We start from the raw sequence: 19996 nt of genomic DNA on the forward strand, positions 1-19996 counted from the left end.
GCTGATGCCTACTAACAAATTCATTCTAGTGCAGTGAATGCCAAGAGGAGTGGATGTGACACTTGAAAGTACTGCCATAAATAAACAAATTCCTCCCAGATGATGCTTTGTGACTATGAAATGTTGTTCTGAGTAGGCAGTAAGATTGTTTCTATGATGAGGAAGAACTGTAAGCAGCAGATAGGAATTGGGTAGGACTATTGTAAGATTGTAGTAAATAGTAGTTATGCTGTGGTGAAGGTGAAGAGCTTCAAATTCTGTATATCATGATGTTTCATCTGTGTTGGTTATGAACTAGTGGTCTGTGGCAGGAGGATATAACAAAACTATGCTACTTTATTTGAAGAATGCTTGAAAATATATCATCATTGTCAGCATCATTTATATTTTAACAGTTGTTCTCTTACTTGATACCGTTTGACAGGCTGGATGAAAGATGTCAGAAAAACCTCCAAAACCATCAAAATAGGTGAGTCTCTGTTTTTATGTTTGCTTGGTTTTTATCTTCTTTAACTGCTAGCAGAGCAAAAGAAGGCTTTGTTCCAGATGTATATGGGAGAAAGGGAGGTTACCTTAGCATAGTTGTTTGAAGGAAGAAGTTTCTGAGAAGAAAAATAAAAGCAGTTAACTATAGATAGTTAAGAAGCTGAAGTGTTGATCCTGTTGGTGCACTTGCCCTAGCTGCTTCCCTCTGGGTAAACTGCAGCATAGGGCCCTCTTTGGAAGCATACTTTTTCTATGAGACTATATGTTTATCTGGGGGAAGCAATCTTCAAACTTGTTGCTCAGGGGTTCTGTGTACTTAGAAAGAAAAGAAAATTTCAAATCTGAGTCAGTCAGACTTTTCTGCATGATGGTAGAAAAGTCCTTTGGTTCTTCTCTCCTTGAAGCTGAGAACTCAAGAGATATATCACATTGTATGTGTTTAGGGAAAATGGCAAACATTGCTCTAGAGGTAATACTGTGCTAGACCTCTTACATTTTCTATAGCAAGAGTTCTGTGGAACTATGAAACCAATCTTGATTCAGAAGGAAGTATGAAACTTGAAATATATTGGAAAAATGGAATGATCGGTCAGATATTTTAAATTACTTCAGCAGCTAGATGGTAAAGCCTTTGAGGTCTCTCCAGATGCATATAAAATACTCTTTTACATCCTTGATAGTTACAGAAAGGGCTTAGACATAACTTTGAGTGACTAGCTTCTCCAGTGTGCGTGATTGTTAGCTATTCTTTGCATTATTAGAAAAAGAAACTATGTGCACTCATGTCCCCATGTTTTCCAAAAGAAAAATTTGGATGAGTAGAAGAGTGAAGCAATGTAGAGCTATGTACAAAAGAGTGAATTAGAGTTCGCGTTGAACTTCTCTATCTTGTTCTGCACAACTTAAGAAAGATTGCTTCTTTTAGGACTCCACTTAGGGCCCTAAGTGATAGTTCAATTAAGATAGTTCAATCAAGTGAAAGTATCTTTTCTTAAAACTTACAACAATGCTGACCTTTAACAAAACATAAAATGAAGAAGAATGTTCTACTATGTCAATTTATGTGTGCTGCTAAAGTTGTTCAGAGTAAAAGAGCAATGATCTTAGTCATGGGATATGTTGTTTAGTGGCATCTCTACCTGTATCTGCTGTATTTTATTTCTGCAGAAATATTCCAGTGTAGATAACAAAATCTTGTTTTTCACTACTGATTGATGGCTTTGCTTGATAGTGCCTCGAATTTTGTTTGATGGCTGGACTTATCAGGACTTTGAGAGTGTTTTTGGCAGTGAAGATGAAATAGAGGAGCTTTCGAAGAACATGATTCTTGTAGCCAAGGTAAAAAGACTTTCTGCTAATGTTTATAAAATAGCATGAGATGACATTTGGTTCCTTTTGTAATGGGTATTTTCTCATTTCCAGTAGTTCTATATTCTACAAAATAAAATTCTACTCAAAACAATAATGAGGCAGGGTTCTTAATAGTGTATCCTAGTATGTGTCCAATTCCTGTAAATGCAAAGTATAACAACATGGAAGTGCAATTGACTATAAGTCTAGAGTTAGACTACATAAGTCTGCTGAACATAGTCTTGTTATTGTTGGCAGCTGCACTCGTGACTTTTGCCTACTGTAAGTTGTGATTGACAAAAGCAGTTCCAAACGGCTGACAGGCTGAGGCAGTAGTAGATAGCTGATGAACATCTCATGAGGGTTGCCTAGTGAGCAGACTGCTTTCTTTTCAATTTCTATTTGAAAAAACAAATCTGTTAAACAGAAGCTAAACTGAATAGTGACATTTTTTGATAAACAGAAAAAAGAGTTGTGAGTGCAATGTTGCAAGATTATGTTCAGGCTGGTGTGCTAGAGTTAATGAACCACTTTAAATACCAGGAAGAATTCACTGGATATCTGTTACTGTATGTTTTTTCTCAGGTCTGATAAACCAGTTTCCTTAAAGTGTTAAGAGTCTGTGGAGAGGAGAAGATTTCCTTTAATGAATTGTTAGGGTTTCCTAAGGTTTTCTGGGCAGCCCCTTAGCTAATGGCTTTAGAGTTATGCATCTATAGGACCAGACAAGTTGGACTCATAAGACATTCAACTTCAGTGGTGAATTCATGACAGCCTGCTTAATTACTGTCAGTTTTCTCACTTGCTACATGGGATAAAGAAATCATTATATGCTGTAGAAGAAGATGGATGTTGAGGTAAACTGAATAGTCTCCTAAAATTTCTAACTGATAGATCAGTTTTAGATCTTCAGTAACAGTTGGCCTCTTAAGGACAGGGTACTCAAGTACAACAGTATCCTTTATCATGCTAATACGAGTTATCACAAGTGTGATTAATTGTGGGAGATACCTGCAATCATGCCTATGCCAAGTTTGCATTTATATCTCTAGACTCAGCAACTCACAAGTTTTTTTTCCCAATATACATGTAAATATGTGTCAAAAGATTTAACAACCATCTTTCTTTAATGACTGATTTTTTTTCCATCTGATACTGTTTTATCTAGTAAGAGTAGAAGTTATGGATACCTAATGGAGATTCCAACTTTTGCATGTATGTTAAATTTGTTATTCTCTTTGACTTCATGAAATGCTGCATTAAAGATTAAGCTGGTATAAGCAAGTTCACTCTGTAATAGTACAAAAAACCCTACACTAATTGTATGCTTGGATGCTGTATTATCATCTCTGATAGAGGCATAATGAATAAGTATGGTGCTTAATGGTGTATTGTTGTTGATTCCCTCTATTTAGAATGAAAATTTTGATGGTTTTGTAGTTGAAGTTTGGAGTCAGTTGGGGAATCAAAAGCAAACGTGAGTATAAGTTTCTAGTATGCAATTCCTGACAAGCAGCTCTTTTAAACCATATTTTAATTTTCTCCATTGTTTATTTTAATTTTTCATAAATAAATTATAAAATAAGCAAATTCTAGGAAAACTATAAATTGTTCCACTTAGAATGAAGTAGAAGAGTCTACTCTACTTGACATGAGCTCAAAGATTACATAGTAATCTTCATAGAAGATCCAGTAGACAACATTAGCCTTTCATACTTGAGTTCTGCAAGATGTCACTGCTGTACAAGGGTGAAGAGGATACCCCAGTTGCATGCTTACTCAGATGTTTTCACTAGCCTTTGTTATAAAGACTACAAAATCTGAGTTGATAAGGAAACCTTGCAGACCTTTATATAGAGATCTTCTAGACATACTAAAACTACAATCAAAACCCCCAACCTAAAGCAAATCTCAGGAGAAACTGGCTTCCAGTTCTTCTCAGTGCGGTATGTTTTAAGTTTTGGAGTAGCTGATCTATCTTTTGGTAACTCCGCTATGAAGTTTCAGTGAGTCTGTGTTTACTGTAGCTATTAAAACTGAAGGTCTTATCCATACTAAGCTTTTTCCTGACATATTCTAATTGGTTTTCCTTGAGTAAAAGTCCCTTGGCTGTCTTAACATCTTGGACAGAGTCAAGGTAAGGCAAGCTCCAAACTGCTGCCTCAGGAGGAAAAGGCAGAAGGAGTGGTGAAATGAATGATTCAGAGCAGCATATGAAGCTGCCATTTGTGTTCACTATGGAGTTTCAGGCATCCATTTCCTAAAGCACGACATTCCTACCAGTGCTCTATTGCCTAAAATGTCTGAGGGAAAAAAAGAACTTAAAATAAAGCTCCATAGAACACAGACTTCATTATGGAGGACTTTCATCTTTCAAAAATAGTTACTTCAGGCTATTGTGTTAGAGCAAATGTTGCTGGCTGATGGCCTGTAAGTTACTTCTGAAACTGTGTGATGTTAATGGAGCTCTAGCTATTCCCTATAAAACCAACACTTGGGGTCAAAGAATTGAAACTGAATATTTGTAGTGTTGCCAAGGGCTCCACCATTTGCACTGGAATGAATAGTTCTTAAGCTTAAATCTCGACTCTTAAGATACTCTTGCTCATAATTAGGTGATTTTTTCAGCTTGTTCCTAATAGCTGATCTCTATACTGAGCTCTGAACCTATTGCCCACCACTAAGTCCTGTCCCTCAACTATGTGGCTTTTAAATACTTCCAGAGCTGGAGACTCCACCACCTTCCTAGGCAGCCCATTCCAATGCTTAGTAACTCTCTCAATGAAAATTGATACTTTTCCTCTTACTTAACTTTCTTGGATGTAAACTAAATTGTATTACTGTAAATTTTAAGACTCACTGAAGACCAATTTAAGGACAAGAGCATCAGGGTGCTGTATGGCAAATGAGACACATGAACAAAGTATACATGATTATTACCTCCGGGATAAGTTTAATTGTGGCATGATAAAAATATTACCCTTTTCCAGGAATAATGCTAGTTCAAAGCAGTGTTGCTTGTTCCATCTTGTGTGATAAGAACTTTTGTACTAGAGGAGATACTGCTGTGTAGTTACTCTAGCCTTCAGTGTCCAAGTGTTGTTTGGGTGAAGTACAGAAGCCCCACTTAAACGTATTCACTGCTTGTTGATAAACAGGAGTGGAAAGTATTTTCTACAGCTTCAGAGAAGGAAAGAGTTATTCTCATAGAGCAGCATGGTAACTGTCTCCTTTGCTCTGAGTCAGTGTTTCATCACATGTCCCTCCCTGTGAACAAGGCTTTAGGATTATCCTAGCAAAAATCTGAATGATGATATTTGGCAGAAAAACATGACTAGAAACAGAAGTTATGAACTGCAGATTTTCCTACTTTTTGAGACAAATTTTAAGTGCTTCATTGTAAACTCATCTGTGGTTTTTTTCCCTCCCTTTAAATTCCCCAGCAATGGTTAGGATGTTTAAATGGCAAAGTACTTTGTGCTCGATTTGCATCCTCAGACATCATTTTCTGAAAAAGGCTAATCTAAGCAGCAAGCTGCAGCTAGGCTTGTGTGTGTAATAGCAGTTGTTTTGTGCAATTAGGAGTGCATCATGACATTAAAATTTTGTCCCGTGGTGCCTGTAAGTCATGGGACCAGTGCCTTCATTTTGAGATTGTCAGTTTGTCTGTCACTTGCTCTAAAACTGAGTGGTTTGGGTATTCAGTGCCCCAGGGTTTTCCCCTACCAATGTTTTCTTTGGAGTGCCCAGTTCTTAAAGGGCAGAATTAAGTGAACTTAGCACCTTGGCAAGCATGTGGGGTTTTTAGGTTTGGTTTTTTTTTGCACACCGGGTGCTGTTACTTTGAGATCTGTTAATTTCCTTTTGAATAACCTAGAGGAGTTATTTCTGATAAATGGGTAAGCATGAAGGGTCTTTTGCTTCACTTCTCCCTGCTAGAAGAAAACTGGAGCAGCCCATGGCCTCTGTAGCCCACAGAGTGGCAGTATGGTAACAGGATTCACACTGAATCGTGTCAGATTGAGTCCTTCTGTGGTGATAATGCATGCTCTTAACTTCCAAAGGGTGAGGGTCAGTTCACAGGCACATGTCAACACAGATGACCTTTAATCCCTCAGCCATGTGAAGTATTCACAGACAGCAATTGTGTATGCTCCATATAAAGCATCTGTATTAACTGTTAGGGGCACGTTCTAGTCTTTCCTAATTCAAATCCTTCAAGATCAAACACCTGAAAGTAGCTTAACCTATTTCAAGGTAAAGGAACGAAATATCATAATGACGCTCCTAGGAACAGATAGTCTGCCTTCATATTACTTTCTGAGCTGTCTGGCAATATGAGGAGAGCTAATAGAATTTATTCCTATTATTTAGCGTGAACATGTTAGTTTAAAAAGAAAATGAAAAAAATCTTTTTTTTTTTCTAAAACACAAGGAATAGGCTCCCATAAGCTGTTAACAAGAGGTTATTTGTACTCAAAACAGCTGCATAAAAGTATCCTAGATATGCTGCAGCTGCAAGCTTGTCTTAGGAAATGACAAAGCAGTTGTGTGGATCTAAGTAGGAAATATTTCACTTACAGTCATTCTGGTTTTAATTTTTCAAAACCTAAAATAAGTGGATACCTAGCTATGAAATTAATAAATAATCAAATGGCACTCAGTTATTCTAGTGCATGCTGTCATGTATCTGTGTTGAGGGGAAGACAGTGGAAATGATTCCTGTTACTTTTTTTAGTAGTGTTATGGTCAAGATCTGTGATCCCATCCAGTGTACTACCTTAGTGATGCAGGAGCGCTTAATATAGCAGAGACTTAAAACAACTAGAGAGTGAGATTTGTCTCTGGACCATTTGTGCCTGATGTGATGTTTCAGCTACGAAATCCTCTCTCTAAAGTTAATGTGTGTTGATAATCTTTAAGCAGAGTGCACCAGTATTTCTCGAGGCAGGTGAGTCTGCAAAAGAATCTGAAAACCTGCAAGTTAGTGCCCTAACTCACAAATAAATTGAGTTATGAATTATGCATTACTTCACATATAGAAATCTGGATTAATTGCAGCTGAAACTCCCAGTTGGTTGGCCTCAGCAGAGTAACTGCCATGAGATACCTTTTTTCAATAGCTGAATATCGGTTTTGGTTGGATTAAAGAGGTATGATGACATCTTCATAACACATGCTCTGCCCATTGTCTTGATGATGTTGGGATTTGAAACACCAAATTGCCTAAAGACCTTGCAACAATTGAATTTTATAAGTATGTCCTTATAACAAGGTAACAGTGTTAGCTCTGTGCAAATAGATCCTGTGACCAACCTCTTTAAGAACCTCAGATCACTGAGCATTTTTAAAATGAGGCAAATTTAGACACATCTCTGTCTGCCCTTTGCATGTTTCTAGAAAATCTTGATTTTTCTGGATACTCACTTCAACATGAGAAATCAATGAAATTTCTGCCTGCGAGGCCTATGCAGTTACCTGAAGAGAGTCTTCAGTTTCCTGTTTATCCTAGTTGGCATTACACGAGAAGTTATGTTATTGGCATCCACTAAGACATGAACTTATGGAGTTTCTGGGTATTTTTTGGTTTACATTTTAGGCAGATCTAGCTTAATCTAGTTTTGTTTATTTTCAACAACAAAACATTTTCTATTCATTCTGGTTTAGGGATAGAATTGCACTGTAATGCTCAGCAAGCTAAAGCCTTAAATTATAACAGTCCTTTGTGCTGCTTTCTTTTGCATCTTTCTTTAAATGTTGATTTTACCAACAATAGAAATTTTGTGTAAGAGAATTATGTACATAAATTTAGCTGGCTGGAAGATGATGTTGGATGTCCTAGGCAGCCTGATTTCTGGCAGTTCATGTAGGGTCCTAGATGCCTTGTCTTGCATAGCAATCCCGTATGCATGCTTTGTATTCCTATGGATGTATAAAAGAGCAATAAGTTCTTGTATTTAGATGCTGAAATACCAACTGTTGTATCTGAAGAACCTGAATTGTCTTGTGTATGGACCTAAGATATAGGTCCATAGGGAGTTTATACCAACCAGTTCAGACTCCTGTAGACGTCTGTTACAGGTACTTCAGAGTCCCCTCTGTAGTACTGATAACTACTTCTTTCCTGTGATTTTAGGGGATAAGAATTATCAATCTACAAACCACAGTGGGTTCAAATTTTATGTCAGCTGAAAGGCTGCATCTAACTGATGCAGCTTCCTCTCATGCTGACAATAATTGCACAATAAAAAAGCATTCAACTTCCCATCTTTTATTCTAACACATAGGAAATCAGTTTCCTAACAAAAATCTAAATCAGCTGAGATCTCCTGTGCAGATGTTTCAATTCTAATGTATTTTGCTGCTTCTTATAGTTTAAACCTGCTTCTTAATTAAAAAACTGTCTTTTAGATAAAGCTTTATTGATTGATTTTGAAATAAAATATTCCAAGTTATTAATCCTGTGGCATTTAAGTTTAGAAATGTACATGGCAGAAATACTGAGATAACTCTGCAAGCAAAGGTTCTCCTGTTTATTTAGTTAGCAGCTAGACAGGCTGATATCTCTTTTGCTAGTCACACTTGTGAGTTTATTGGCTGCTTTTTTTTTTTCTTCAGAGACCTGGGTCATGTTGTGAAAAAGGCATGAATGTACCCATCAGAATCTCACAGCATATATAAAAGCTCAGACGTTAATCTGATCAGTCTGGTGTTAGCTGACAGATGGCACTGCCATCACACAGAATCAATCTGAAAAATGTGATTCTTTTTTTTTTTTTGTCACCACGTGCTGCAGGCACTTGGTACCATGCAGAAGATGACCTTCAGACATCTTATTAATGTTGGTAGGAGCATAGGAGCAAAAAGCTCTCTGGCAGTTCTATCTTTCATGTTAGTCCCTGAAAAATTAATCTATTAATCAAAGATTTGCCGTAATTCACTCCACTTTCTTGGTATTAACTAGGCAATGAAATGGCACAAAAGGGCAATTTCTTCTTGAAGTAGACAGCTTTATTCTGTCCAATTTTCTTGACAAGACATAAATTTTAGGGAATACTGCCTACCAACTTGTGAAAAAAAAAAAAGTAGCTGAAAAGTTGCAGAGTTCTGGAGGGTTACATAACTGCTGGAAGAGATCTAACAGGCTTACATGTCTTCTACAAGGCTTTCCACATATACCTACAGCCCACTCTGGTGCACTGAACTAAACTGTAGTACAAGGTTTCCCAAACACAATAGACCACCAGTGCTGGGAAAAGGGAATTCTGAAAAAATCATCTTCCCTCAAACTTTGTTGAATGAAAATTTGGAAGTGTGTATACTTTCTAAGGGACAAGGTACTTTGAAATCATGAACACTTGGAAAATTAAACTACCAAATGGTATTGATAATAGAAGGCCTGAAGTAGTAGAAATGAAATAGACTTTGATTTGCTTAAGATAGTCTTAAAGCCGTCAGTTTAGTTGCTCTGAAGTTAAATTTGACAATGGTGAAGTCTCTGACAAATATTTAATGAAGCCTTTTCAGGAAGACTGATTCTAGTCCTACTTTCTTGCACCTCATTATCATGTTTCAAATGTCACTAGGTTTTCTTTCAAAATTACCAGTGGTAATATGAGAGAACATCGTTTAAAACACTGGAAAGCACTGTTGGGACACAGTAAAGTTTTAATTTATACCACAATAAATGAGCATTTTGCTATTGCTGTTTGGGGAAAGGGGAAGAGTGCACATTTGATTTACATAATCTATCTTGGCTGAGAAATAGAAGTGAGCCTAAATTAAGTCTTTAATCATTAATCTTGTCTGATTTGCTGGAAAGTTTTCAAGGCTCAGAGATCTTGATGGGTTAATGAGTAGATGTTAATCTGAGTTTCTTGAGCAAGATTCTGCAGTTGTCCAGCTACCCCTTTTCTTCTTCACCTCCTCCAAGTTGAAGCTACTTATTTTTTGACTGGAGCTATATGGCCTGGATTTCAAGATGGGAGGAGAGGCAGTGGCTGTTTGGATGAAGTCTCTTCAGAGTCCTGTCTGTTAGCTATAAAATAAAACCAGCAATCCAAATTTCACTACTACCCATTTATCAGGACAAAAACTTTCCTTTGTTTACAATTGTAGGTGTGGTTCTAGAATGTATGCTTTTCTGGTTTTAAAATATGACTGCTTTTGTGCAGTCACTGCTTTTGTGGATACATTTTTACCTCTGCTGGCAAACTACCAGTGTCTATCATTGCCAAGGAAGAGGGAAACCATGAATTTTCTTTTTTTTTCCATCTGATTCAGAATAATCCCAACTGCTTTTCTTATGCTTCAAAGCATTGCTAGCTGGATAGCAAAATTTTAGGAGCTAAGACAGATATGTGAAGATGACAAATGGGATTGAGATTGTTACACATTTTTTCATTTAGAAACAATGCTTATTTTGCTCTGTACCTGTGTCAGATTCTTTTGTCCTGTTTTGCTCCCCCTTCTATCCCACTCACCTTCTAAATAATTCAAGTCAGCAAATGTTTTTGCATGGGGGAGAGGTCTCAAAGTTCCTAAAGCTAACAAAGGGAGTTAGGCAGAGATCCCTGCTGATGAACAGTGTAGAATAATCTCAATGCCAGAGGAATTGATTATTGAGTCAAATTTCTCTTATATGTAGCATCTCTGACTCTGATAAAGGGTGTACTCATACTACAGTGTGGACATAATGAGTTAAAAAGGTCACTTACCCATAAGACACAAATCAGTGAGAAAAAGGTCTTAGCTAGTTTGTATACTGATTATAGTTTTTGATAAGATTTTGTCATGTAGTAGTTGTAATGTATACGTTAGAGTCAATAAATTAAGTCTGTTTAGTTCAGTGTTGTAATTTTTTAATGCACTCCTATAGAAAAGGAATCTTCTTTGCTGTAATTGATTTGTCTGAATAGTGACACTTAATGTGGAATGCATATGACAAGGAAATGGGAGGGAAAGCTACTACATTCCCAGAACAAGAACAGTAGAAATATATGCTGCAGACCGAGCAAAATAGGGTTTCTGTAATCTCATCTCCCCTTGGAACAGAAATACAGGTGACAGTGTTCATTATCCAGAGCTGTTCAGCACAATCAACTCTCAAATTGTAAACACAACTTACTGATGATATTGCGAAAGTCACAAAACTTTCTTGTTTTGTTTTCCAGGATTTTGAGAGTAATGGATATTGTAGTGTCCTTAGGATGTTTTCGTCAGGCATCAAGCCATTTCAGGGGAAATGAAAATACTTGGTTAATTTTGGATAGTGTCTATATTGTTCAAGTCAAACATCACTACTGTGATGAATAATTATATTGGAAGAAAAATTATTTCAGAAGACTAAGATGATGTTGCCGTGAAAGACATGATAGTACCAAATCTCTGTGAGTTCAGGTCTAATCCAGTTTAAGTCCTTGGAGGTCTTGAAGACCCACCTGGATATGTTCCTATGCGACCTGATCTAGGTTGACGTGCTTCTGCAGGAGGGTTGGACTAGATGATCTCTAAAGGTACCTTCCAACCCTACCAGTCTATGATTCTATGAATGATTGCTTGTATATATCCTGCCTTTCCTGCTTTAGCACTTTTAGCCTACTGGATTAGATTGCGAGGTTGCTTTCTACTTGGTTCAGTTTTAAGTGTAATTTTGCACAGCTCTAGAATTCTGAGCTAGCATCATCTGTCTGACTGCTTTTGTGGATCCACTCTGCCAGTGGGTAAATATAAAAGTTTACTTTGTTCTGAAAAATGGAATGACTTAAGGCAGACAAAAGGGCCATATTTATAGTGAAAATTTAAGGTAACATTGAACTCTTCTTAAGATAGCAATAGCCATTAAACTTCTTTGTTTCTCTAGTCTCTGAAGAATTTTCTATTTGCAACACCCTTCAGATCACAAAGACTAAAAACAACTTACATGGGAATTTTTGAGTTTATTTTCCTATTGAAGTATTTAGAATATGGTTATGAAAATAAGCTTATGTGAAAATCTTTAAATGATTTGTATGGAAGATATGCATACTTCCAGATCTGATGTTGTCAAACATTTATTTTGTAACTATAAAATAATGAATTGAAAATTAAAAAAAAGATTATACAGAAAAAACCAGCAGCAGAAGCATTCCTAAATACAGAACCCCAGAAATTTACCTTGAAGATTGCATGTCTTACTGTGAAAGCATCTTTACAAATTCTCAGAACTCATCTGTAGTAATACAGTGGCAACTTGAATCTATTCAACAGCAGCTTGTTTCATGAACAATGCTTGGTTCTTCTATTGGTCTAATATTTTTTACTGAATATGACCTCAAGAGGTGACCTCCTTTGATAAGAGATGCTTGTTTTACATGCTAACTGTGCATAGTTAGATTAAAAGAAAACTAGGAAATATTTAGCCCCAAGGTGATCACAAGTTCCAGTGTCTCCAGCAGTTCAGTGTTCTTAGTCCAGTAAACCTCTGATCAGTCTAATGTATTCTTTTTCTGTTACGTCCATTCACTCAAAACTGTGTTTGGCTCTCTTGCCAACTACATCTTTTCAATTATTTCTACTGCTACTTGTTAACTTGCTCTTGCCAATATATAGCACCAGTTTTACTGCCTTTCCCTCTAACAATATATTTATATTTCAGGGAATTGATTCACTTGCTCATTCACCTTTCTGAAGCTCTGCGTGAAGCACGACTTAAACTCATACTGGTCATCCCTCCTGCAGTTGCAGCAGGGTGAGTATTCGTATTTAGATGGCAAGTTCCAGATGAGAAATACTTTTTTGTTTGATAAACTTTTTATGTCAAAATAACTTTCAGAGAGATGTTCTATTGTGATATTAACCTAAAAGGTCTGGTAAGAACTTCCAGAAGAACAAGAGCAGAACAATTGTGGAGCTTAATGACTTGTTGCCAAAGAGTGAAAAGAATGACATGAAAGTAGCATATAAAAGAACTTTCTGAGCCTCTTGGCATGATTTAGGCTATAAGAAAAACAGAGCTACAGGAAGAAATTATATCTATAATAGGGCTGTGGGTTTTAAAAATTATTTGTTTGGACTTGATAGTTCACATCTGCAGAAAATACATTTAATAAGAGAGCAATATTTAGAATTGTTAATGATTCTGTTTATTTGTGCAATGATTTGAGTCTGATGAGTGTACTGGTTTATATGCTCTTCTGGCTCAACAGCAGTAAGGAGTTCTTATCTTTCAGTGTTTATAGCAGAGAGATAATTTGCTTCCTAAGATTGTCTTTGTTGAAAAACAAATCCCATGTGGAAAATGAGAATGTGATTTCATTCTATGTGGAAGGAATTTGAATTGTCTGTAAGTTTTTACATTTTTAGGAAAATATTCTACGTTGTCTTTAAGTGATATGTAGTAAAACGGAAAGATCAGTTTTATTATATCTCTAGTCTGGAAAGAAAATGACACTTCAGTATTTCAGGAAGATTGTGTCTAGTCCTTCAGGGTTTTATATGATTAATAAGTGATTACATCCACATGAGAGTAAGCAGATAGAACTGAAGACAAGGGTGGAACGTGATTCAGAATGCCAGTACGGTGATAAGATTTCATTATTAAAATCTCATATTCAAATGTGGGCTATACCAACGCTATACAGCTTTATTAGCCAGAATTTTGCCGGTATTCATCTGCCATTTAGTAATATTTGTTCACATGTGATGCCCTTCCAGGTTGAAAGATGCATGATAAGCATAGCTATCTGTTGTGGTACCTTCTGGAAAAATATTTATGGTATACAACAGAGCTACAAACGTATACAGGGAATCCATTGTGCTTTTTTAGAGAACAGTGGTAATAATAGTTATCCCAAAGCCTGCCAGGCTCTGAATCTCTGTATTCCATTGCTTTTCAAATATAAAGGATGGATGTTCTTGTTACACTGTGGGTAGGCTAAATGTTAAAGTCTATGTCATGCATGCTGTCCTTTTACTGTCAGAGTGAGAGGCTCCAAATCCCTATTAGTTCTTTTTAAAAGGTTTTGTTAGGGACTTTTGTCATAGGGGACTGCAGAAGAATGGAGCATAACCTATTGTAGAGGGTTACAGACATGACACAGTCAAGTAATGGAGAACATTGCAGTGGGTTCTGCTAACTGCAGAATAGGTGACTGGTGGGACATGTGCTATGTCATCCTTATTCCTTATCTCAGAATTTTATCTAATGGAATACATACCTCCTGCTGGTTATGCAGATATTTTTTACTTACTGGACTTGACTTGCTGATGATAAACTGGGAAAGTTTTGTAATTTTTGCATAGTGAGCAATGCAAGATTTTTTTTCCAGTTTCCTTTTTCCTTCAAGCTGTTCAGCAACCATATGCCTACACATCAAAATTCACTAATGTAAGTCAATAGGGAACTGTTATTAGGTAGTTTTCAGATAAAAGGTAATAGACAGCTAAAGAAAAATATTACAATGTATTTTTCTCACCTTGGACTGTTTATGACAGTTTAACAGCACACTTTCAGGATGGTGTTGTACAACCTCCTAAATTTCTTGTAGACTGTCACAATCTTTCAGTGTACATTCATTTTCAAGGTGCCAAACGGGCTGAGAGAATGGATTGCTTGAGCAAGCTTGTAAATGTCTCTTCTGCAGATGGACATTTCCCTGCAATGGTCTTGATTTTGTCGAGTTTTGTGGGGAGGTCTGATAGAAGGAGGGGGAAATAAAGCATTTCTGCCTACAAAGATCAGTGCAGAGAGATGCAGTGCTGCCTGCCAAAAAGATTTGGGGACCCTGTAGTAGATGACTAAAAAGCTATGTGCGGAGATCAGTTAGTGTCTGCACTGCCTTTTCTGTAGGTTAGTGATGTAACGCCATCCAAACCAATTCCTGAATATAGGATATTTACTTTGTACCATCTTAAGTCTGTAAGCCTAGAATAATATCTACCTGTAATTTTGTTCTTCGATAGCTGCATGAAATCTGATTGCAGTTTATTTTCTGTGAAACTATGTATTTCAGGATGGTTTTTGTTGCTTTATATTTTTCTTTAGTGCACAGTATAACCATTTTGTATCCTTAAAATGAAGCATCTACTTTAATGCAAAAATCCCTTTGCTTCCATGTGTGGCTGGCCACTGTCTAAGCAGAGAGGGAGAAGCAATGTGTTGAAGACTATGGCAAAGGAAAACAAAATAAATTCCATGTGAATTGGTAAAGTACATAGTTCCATAAAATAATACCTGTGCAAAGCCCTTCTCTTTAGGGTCTGAAAGGCTCTGATAGCCTATCTGCATTGTCTGTCACCTAAGGCCCTCTATTTCTACCTTATCTCTGGTCTTTTTTGCGTCATCTTTTGTGAGACACTTTTTTCATAGAACAGTACTAGTTTCTAGAGTATTATGGCATTAAGAGAGTAGATACAAATCTCAGGACAACACTACTCTTATGGTGTTGTTTCTTTTTCTCTAGACATGATATGGCTTATTCCCTTTTCCTTCCTGTCCTCTGTTTTTTCCATGTTCTTCCCCTGTCAGAATCCAAACCCTATAATCCTGAGGCAGTTTGGCACACTGCTTCTTTGTCAAATTTGGGATTCACCTGGGGCTGTTTCACATGTTTCTTTCTACTTCCTCTTTATTGGCTCTCAAATGAAGTTTGTACAAACTCCTCTGGTCAGTCAGAATTTTTCTGTATGTGGTATTCCCAGAGCTGAAGCTGTAGTCACTTACGTCTTGAATGTCTTTGTGGGGCTATTGAGAGCCACTGCTGTGGCTGGTAATACTTGGGTCTCAGGAAGCCAGTTGTGTCTGTCAAGAGAAGATTGAGAGTAATTCAGATTTGCTTCAGAATATGAATGTTTAGGAGTTTCTTCTGATGCATAGATGGCTTTGATGGTAAAGCTTTCTACTATAGAGAAAGTTCTGGGGTCTGAGCCCTGCTTTTGTCTAGTGCCCTCTGAAATGCTATCATGACTCCCAATAAGCCAATATCATATGCCTTGTTGCGTTAACTCACGATAACTGTAATACTGCTCTAAAAATAAAGACCTGGAATCCAAGTCTTTAAAAAACTGTTCTTGGCTCACAAGATAACTTTTTCCACATTCACAGACCATTAATACTCTAATTTCTTACAGAATCCTCTGGGAAATTGCGGGCTGGTATGCCTTTGTGTTACAAGGATGTTCAATGATGATAACAAATACTTTGAGATTATTGTGCTTTGATTAAGTAAAAAAATAATGATTCCTATGTCTTCTCTGCTGTCTGTCATTTATTCCAATCTTTCATGCTCTTATGATCTTCATTTCATCCCAATTGGTAGTTCCTTTTTAAAGCAATTTTCTGTTGCTATTAATTGTAGTCTACTACAGATAAAGCAAAGGAGAACACTTTAAAATGTTTTTCTAAAGTGCTTTATCAGTCACTTCATCAGACAAGATGCTTTTTAAAATACTAATGCATGCTCTGGTAGAATTCAAGTAATCACTGTAAGCAGTGCTTACATTAATGCGCTTTTGCTCTTTTTGATGGTGAGGAGAAAGTGGAGAATAGTACAAACTTTAAGATTCCTGTTCGTCAGGATGCCTGTTGGCATTAATGGATTCAGTTTCATTGCCAGAGGGACCTAAATCTGTTTTGTTTGTATAGTCACATGGGGCTCTCCAAAACAAGAGTTGAAGCCACTCTAAGCCCTCTGGATTTGTAAACACATTTTGCCTTGGCCAGAATTTGCTTTCTTATATAAACAGGACTATTTCTCAGTCGAACACCATCCCAAGGTGTGAACCTTGTGTTATCTTTGCCTCTTGTGCTGCTGGCCTGCACATTGGCAGGGTTGTAGATTCACAATTCCAAAATCTTTCTGAATTTAGAGGTGTCCTATTAGGTCTAGGCAGGTATTTAATTTAAAGTGCAATTTTTAACTTTAACTATGTATTGCATGCCTGTCCCTTAATAGCTTTATCTGTAGGGGAGTAGTGAAGTATTCCTGTTTTCTAGCTGTGGGAAAAAAAATCTTGTAGTTTATATGAAAGAATCCAAAAGTCTCATTCCTCTAAACCAATTATTTTGTTTCTTTTGCATTTCTAAAGCATCTCAGATTTATTCGTAAGCCTTTGTTGCCTGGGAGAATGCATTAATCATATTCTTTTCCATTAATACTGTTTTTCTATTGTATCTAGTGACAGGACAAGGGGTAAAGAAAAGAAGCTGAAACACATAAAGTTCCATCTAAACACAAGAAAAAAACTATTTTACTGTAAGATTGAGAAAGACCTGGCACAGGTTGCCCAGGGAGGGTGTGGAGTCTCCTCTGGAGGTCTTCAAAACCCCCCTGGATGCGTTCCTGTGTGACCTGATTTAGGTGGACCTGCTTTGGCAGGGAGGTTGGTCTAGGTGATCCCTAAAGGTCCCTTCCAACCTCTACCATTCTATGATTCTGTGATTCTGTGATATAAGCCATGTGTCTGTGTTTTCCATTTATATATTCCTATTGCATTAACTAGGAAAAATACCTTAACTTCTTGAGTAAATAAGTAGCTGAAAGTACATTCATAAGTTATGGAAATATTCTAAAATGTTCACAACATCCATGCATGCTTCATAGCTTAGAAGTACATTGGATTTAGTGATATCGATAAGCAGAATTCTGAAATTTTCTTTCTGTCATATTTGACTTTTTATATAGTCACTAGATTTATATTTAGATTTATAGGATAACAAGTGCAAAGTGCTTCCCATTGTGTACTAAATATCTCATGTCTTGATACTCACTTTGGGTTTTACCACTTGCACATGGTTGAAAGTGTGCTTTAATGCATCTTATGTTCTTTGTTGGAATCACTGTAGACTGTTAATAAAAAATACAGCAAAAGACATGGAAATAAGTACGATCAAGAATCAAATAGTATTTGAGAGTTCAGCAGCTGGGAAAAGAGTGATAAAGAAGACATGAGCTGTATGTGAAATACTCTAACCAGCTCTAACCAGCTAGAAGCTCAAACATTGTTCCTTTTGTGTTCCATCCTGATTAAAATTTAAAGGGAGAACATAGTAAAATGTAAACAGTTTATTTAGGAATTTGTAATTTATACTCCTTTGATATGCATTAAGATCAAAGAAGTATGGCAGCAAATGCTATTTGAAAGGAGACACTTTTAAGAGCTAAAAATACTGGTTTTCTTATGGAAAAACAGTCTGGAAAGTGCAGCATTGCATGTGAGATCAAGTGCATGATGCAGGAAGGATGGAAACATATTAGGTCATCTGTTTAACTTCTCAAATTCAGTTTTTGCAAAGAAAGGCTAACTGAGACTGATCCTGTAGCTGATGCTTACTTTCATGACTAAAGGGTCCAGTGAAGCCTTTAGTTTTTTGTTTGTTTGTGAAATGTTCTGGGCTAAAAGAAAATATCACTTGAAAAACATTTTATAGTTTCGGGGTTTTTTTTAATTCTGACATTTTAGGCATTTCTTGGCAGCTTTGTTTATGTATCTGTTTACAGCATTGTCCAGAGACAGTTTCACTGGCATAATCAAGGGGTAGGAATGTATGTGAAAGCTGATGGGAAGGCAGGAATCTTTCTAGAAAGCTTTGCTGTCAGAAAATGTATGTAGAGTTATCAGGGTGGCAAACACAGATTGAGACAGTATTTCTGTCCACCTGATGTCCAGGAATTGCATGAGTTTCCTGCAAAAGCAAGTGATTTGTGAGAGAGAGGGGTACAACAGGAGATAAAGCTATGCTCTAAAAAGTGTGTGTATTATACTGTGCCTCTCATTTGGGATGGGAGACTGGTGGTTGCATATGTCTGAAGAGAGGTGCTAGGATTGCTGTGTTATGTAAATGGTTGCTAGAGCAGATGGCTTGCTGAAGACTTCCAGCCTGTCTTTTAACAGATTGTCTCAAAATGGGAGAGTGTTACTGCTTTTAACATGCATGGATATGGATACATGTATAAACTACACAGCACCGTTTCTAAAACAACAAAGGGTGACCAGGCATATGGTGATGGTGGCTAACTTCATTTGTCCTGGCTAATCCTGGACTTCATTAAATTCCTGACTTAAGTATGTGCACTTCAGTGTGGAAATATTTTTATATCGATGTCACAAGCTTCTTTCCAAATAGGAGAGCTTTGCTGGAGTGGACCACCTTTATATGTTGTTGTACCTTTAAATATTATTGGAAAAAAGAAAATAAAAGATAACAAATGGGATTTGAAATTTGTTTGCATCTATTATGTCTGTAAATCACAGGGATTAAGCTGGTTATTTCATTTATTTCTCTATACTTACATACTTTATAACACGTTAGGGATGCTTTTTCAAAGGCAAAAAGCAAGGCTTTGAATTTGCATAGTAACTCCTTCCTGTCTGTGAGTAAAGTTGAATTTAATCTGACCAGAGTATTACGTATTTTATGCAGGTTCAGGAACCATTTTATCCATGGTGTTTTCCCATTACTTTGAAGAAAGCAATGAGTAAAGAAAATTCTTGAGTTTGTTTAGATGAGCTATCATCAGAAAGAGTGTCATTAATAATCCCATTCCACACTGCCCTGAGAAAGAGCAAGAGCAGACAAAAAGCTCTCGAGAGTTGTAAATGGGATATTGTCTTCACTGGGTTTCTGAATCTAGACATGGTTGCATAACCACAGCCTTTCTGGCATTTGTAGTTTATAAGAGATCAGACATACGGTGTAACTGTGTTATGAACCAGCTTAGTATACATAAAGTGATTAAAAGCTGTTAGTTTTGCTAAACACAGTGTTTGGAAACTTGGTATTTACAGACAGATTGTCATTAGTAACTTTTCTTGGACTTTTATTGTCCCCTAAAGCATAATCCTTTGCACAAAGTAGTATTAAAAAAATAGCAATGGCCATGTCACTTCATACTGTAACATTGTGTTCTTTACATGTGTTTTAATGGTTAGGCTGTGCACCAAGCAGTTCGCCCTGCATAGAATCATAGAATGGTATGGTTGGAAGGGACCTTTACAGATCATCTAGCACAACCCCCCCTGCAGAAGCAGATCAACCTACATCAGGTCGCAGAGGAACATATCATGGAACTTTTTGTGCTTCAGCTTCATCCCTTTACTCCTCGTCCTGTTGCTAGCTACAATAGAAAAAAAGGGATGTCCCAACCTCCTGACACCCACCATTTAGATATTTGTAAATATT

General features: G+C 36.9%; 1 protein-coding gene across 3 annotated transcripts in view; it reads left to right on the forward strand.

Moving 5' to 3' along the window:
* The window catches only part of CHID1 (chitinase domain containing 1), a 113775-nt gene that overhangs the window by 6141 nt on the left and 87638 nt on the right, over positions 1–19996 (forward strand). For all 3 annotated transcript variants that reach the window (XM_061999756.1, XM_061999757.1, XM_061999758.1), the window contains exons 5-8: positions 425–469; positions 1718–1824; positions 3252–3313; positions 12473–12565. In XM_061999756.1, the coding sequence (XP_061855740.1) occupies positions 425–469; positions 1718–1824; positions 3252–3313; positions 12473–12565 (307 nt within the window). The remainder of the gene's footprint in view (positions 1–424; positions 470–1717; positions 1825–3251; positions 3314–12472; positions 12566–19996) is intronic.

Source organism: Colius striatus, chromosome 7 (assembly GCF_028858725.1).
Source record: "Colius striatus isolate bColStr4 chromosome 7, bColStr4.1.hap1, whole genome shotgun sequence".
NCBI classification, from domain to species: domain Eukaryota; kingdom Metazoa; phylum Chordata; class Aves; order Coliiformes; family Coliidae; genus Colius; species Colius striatus.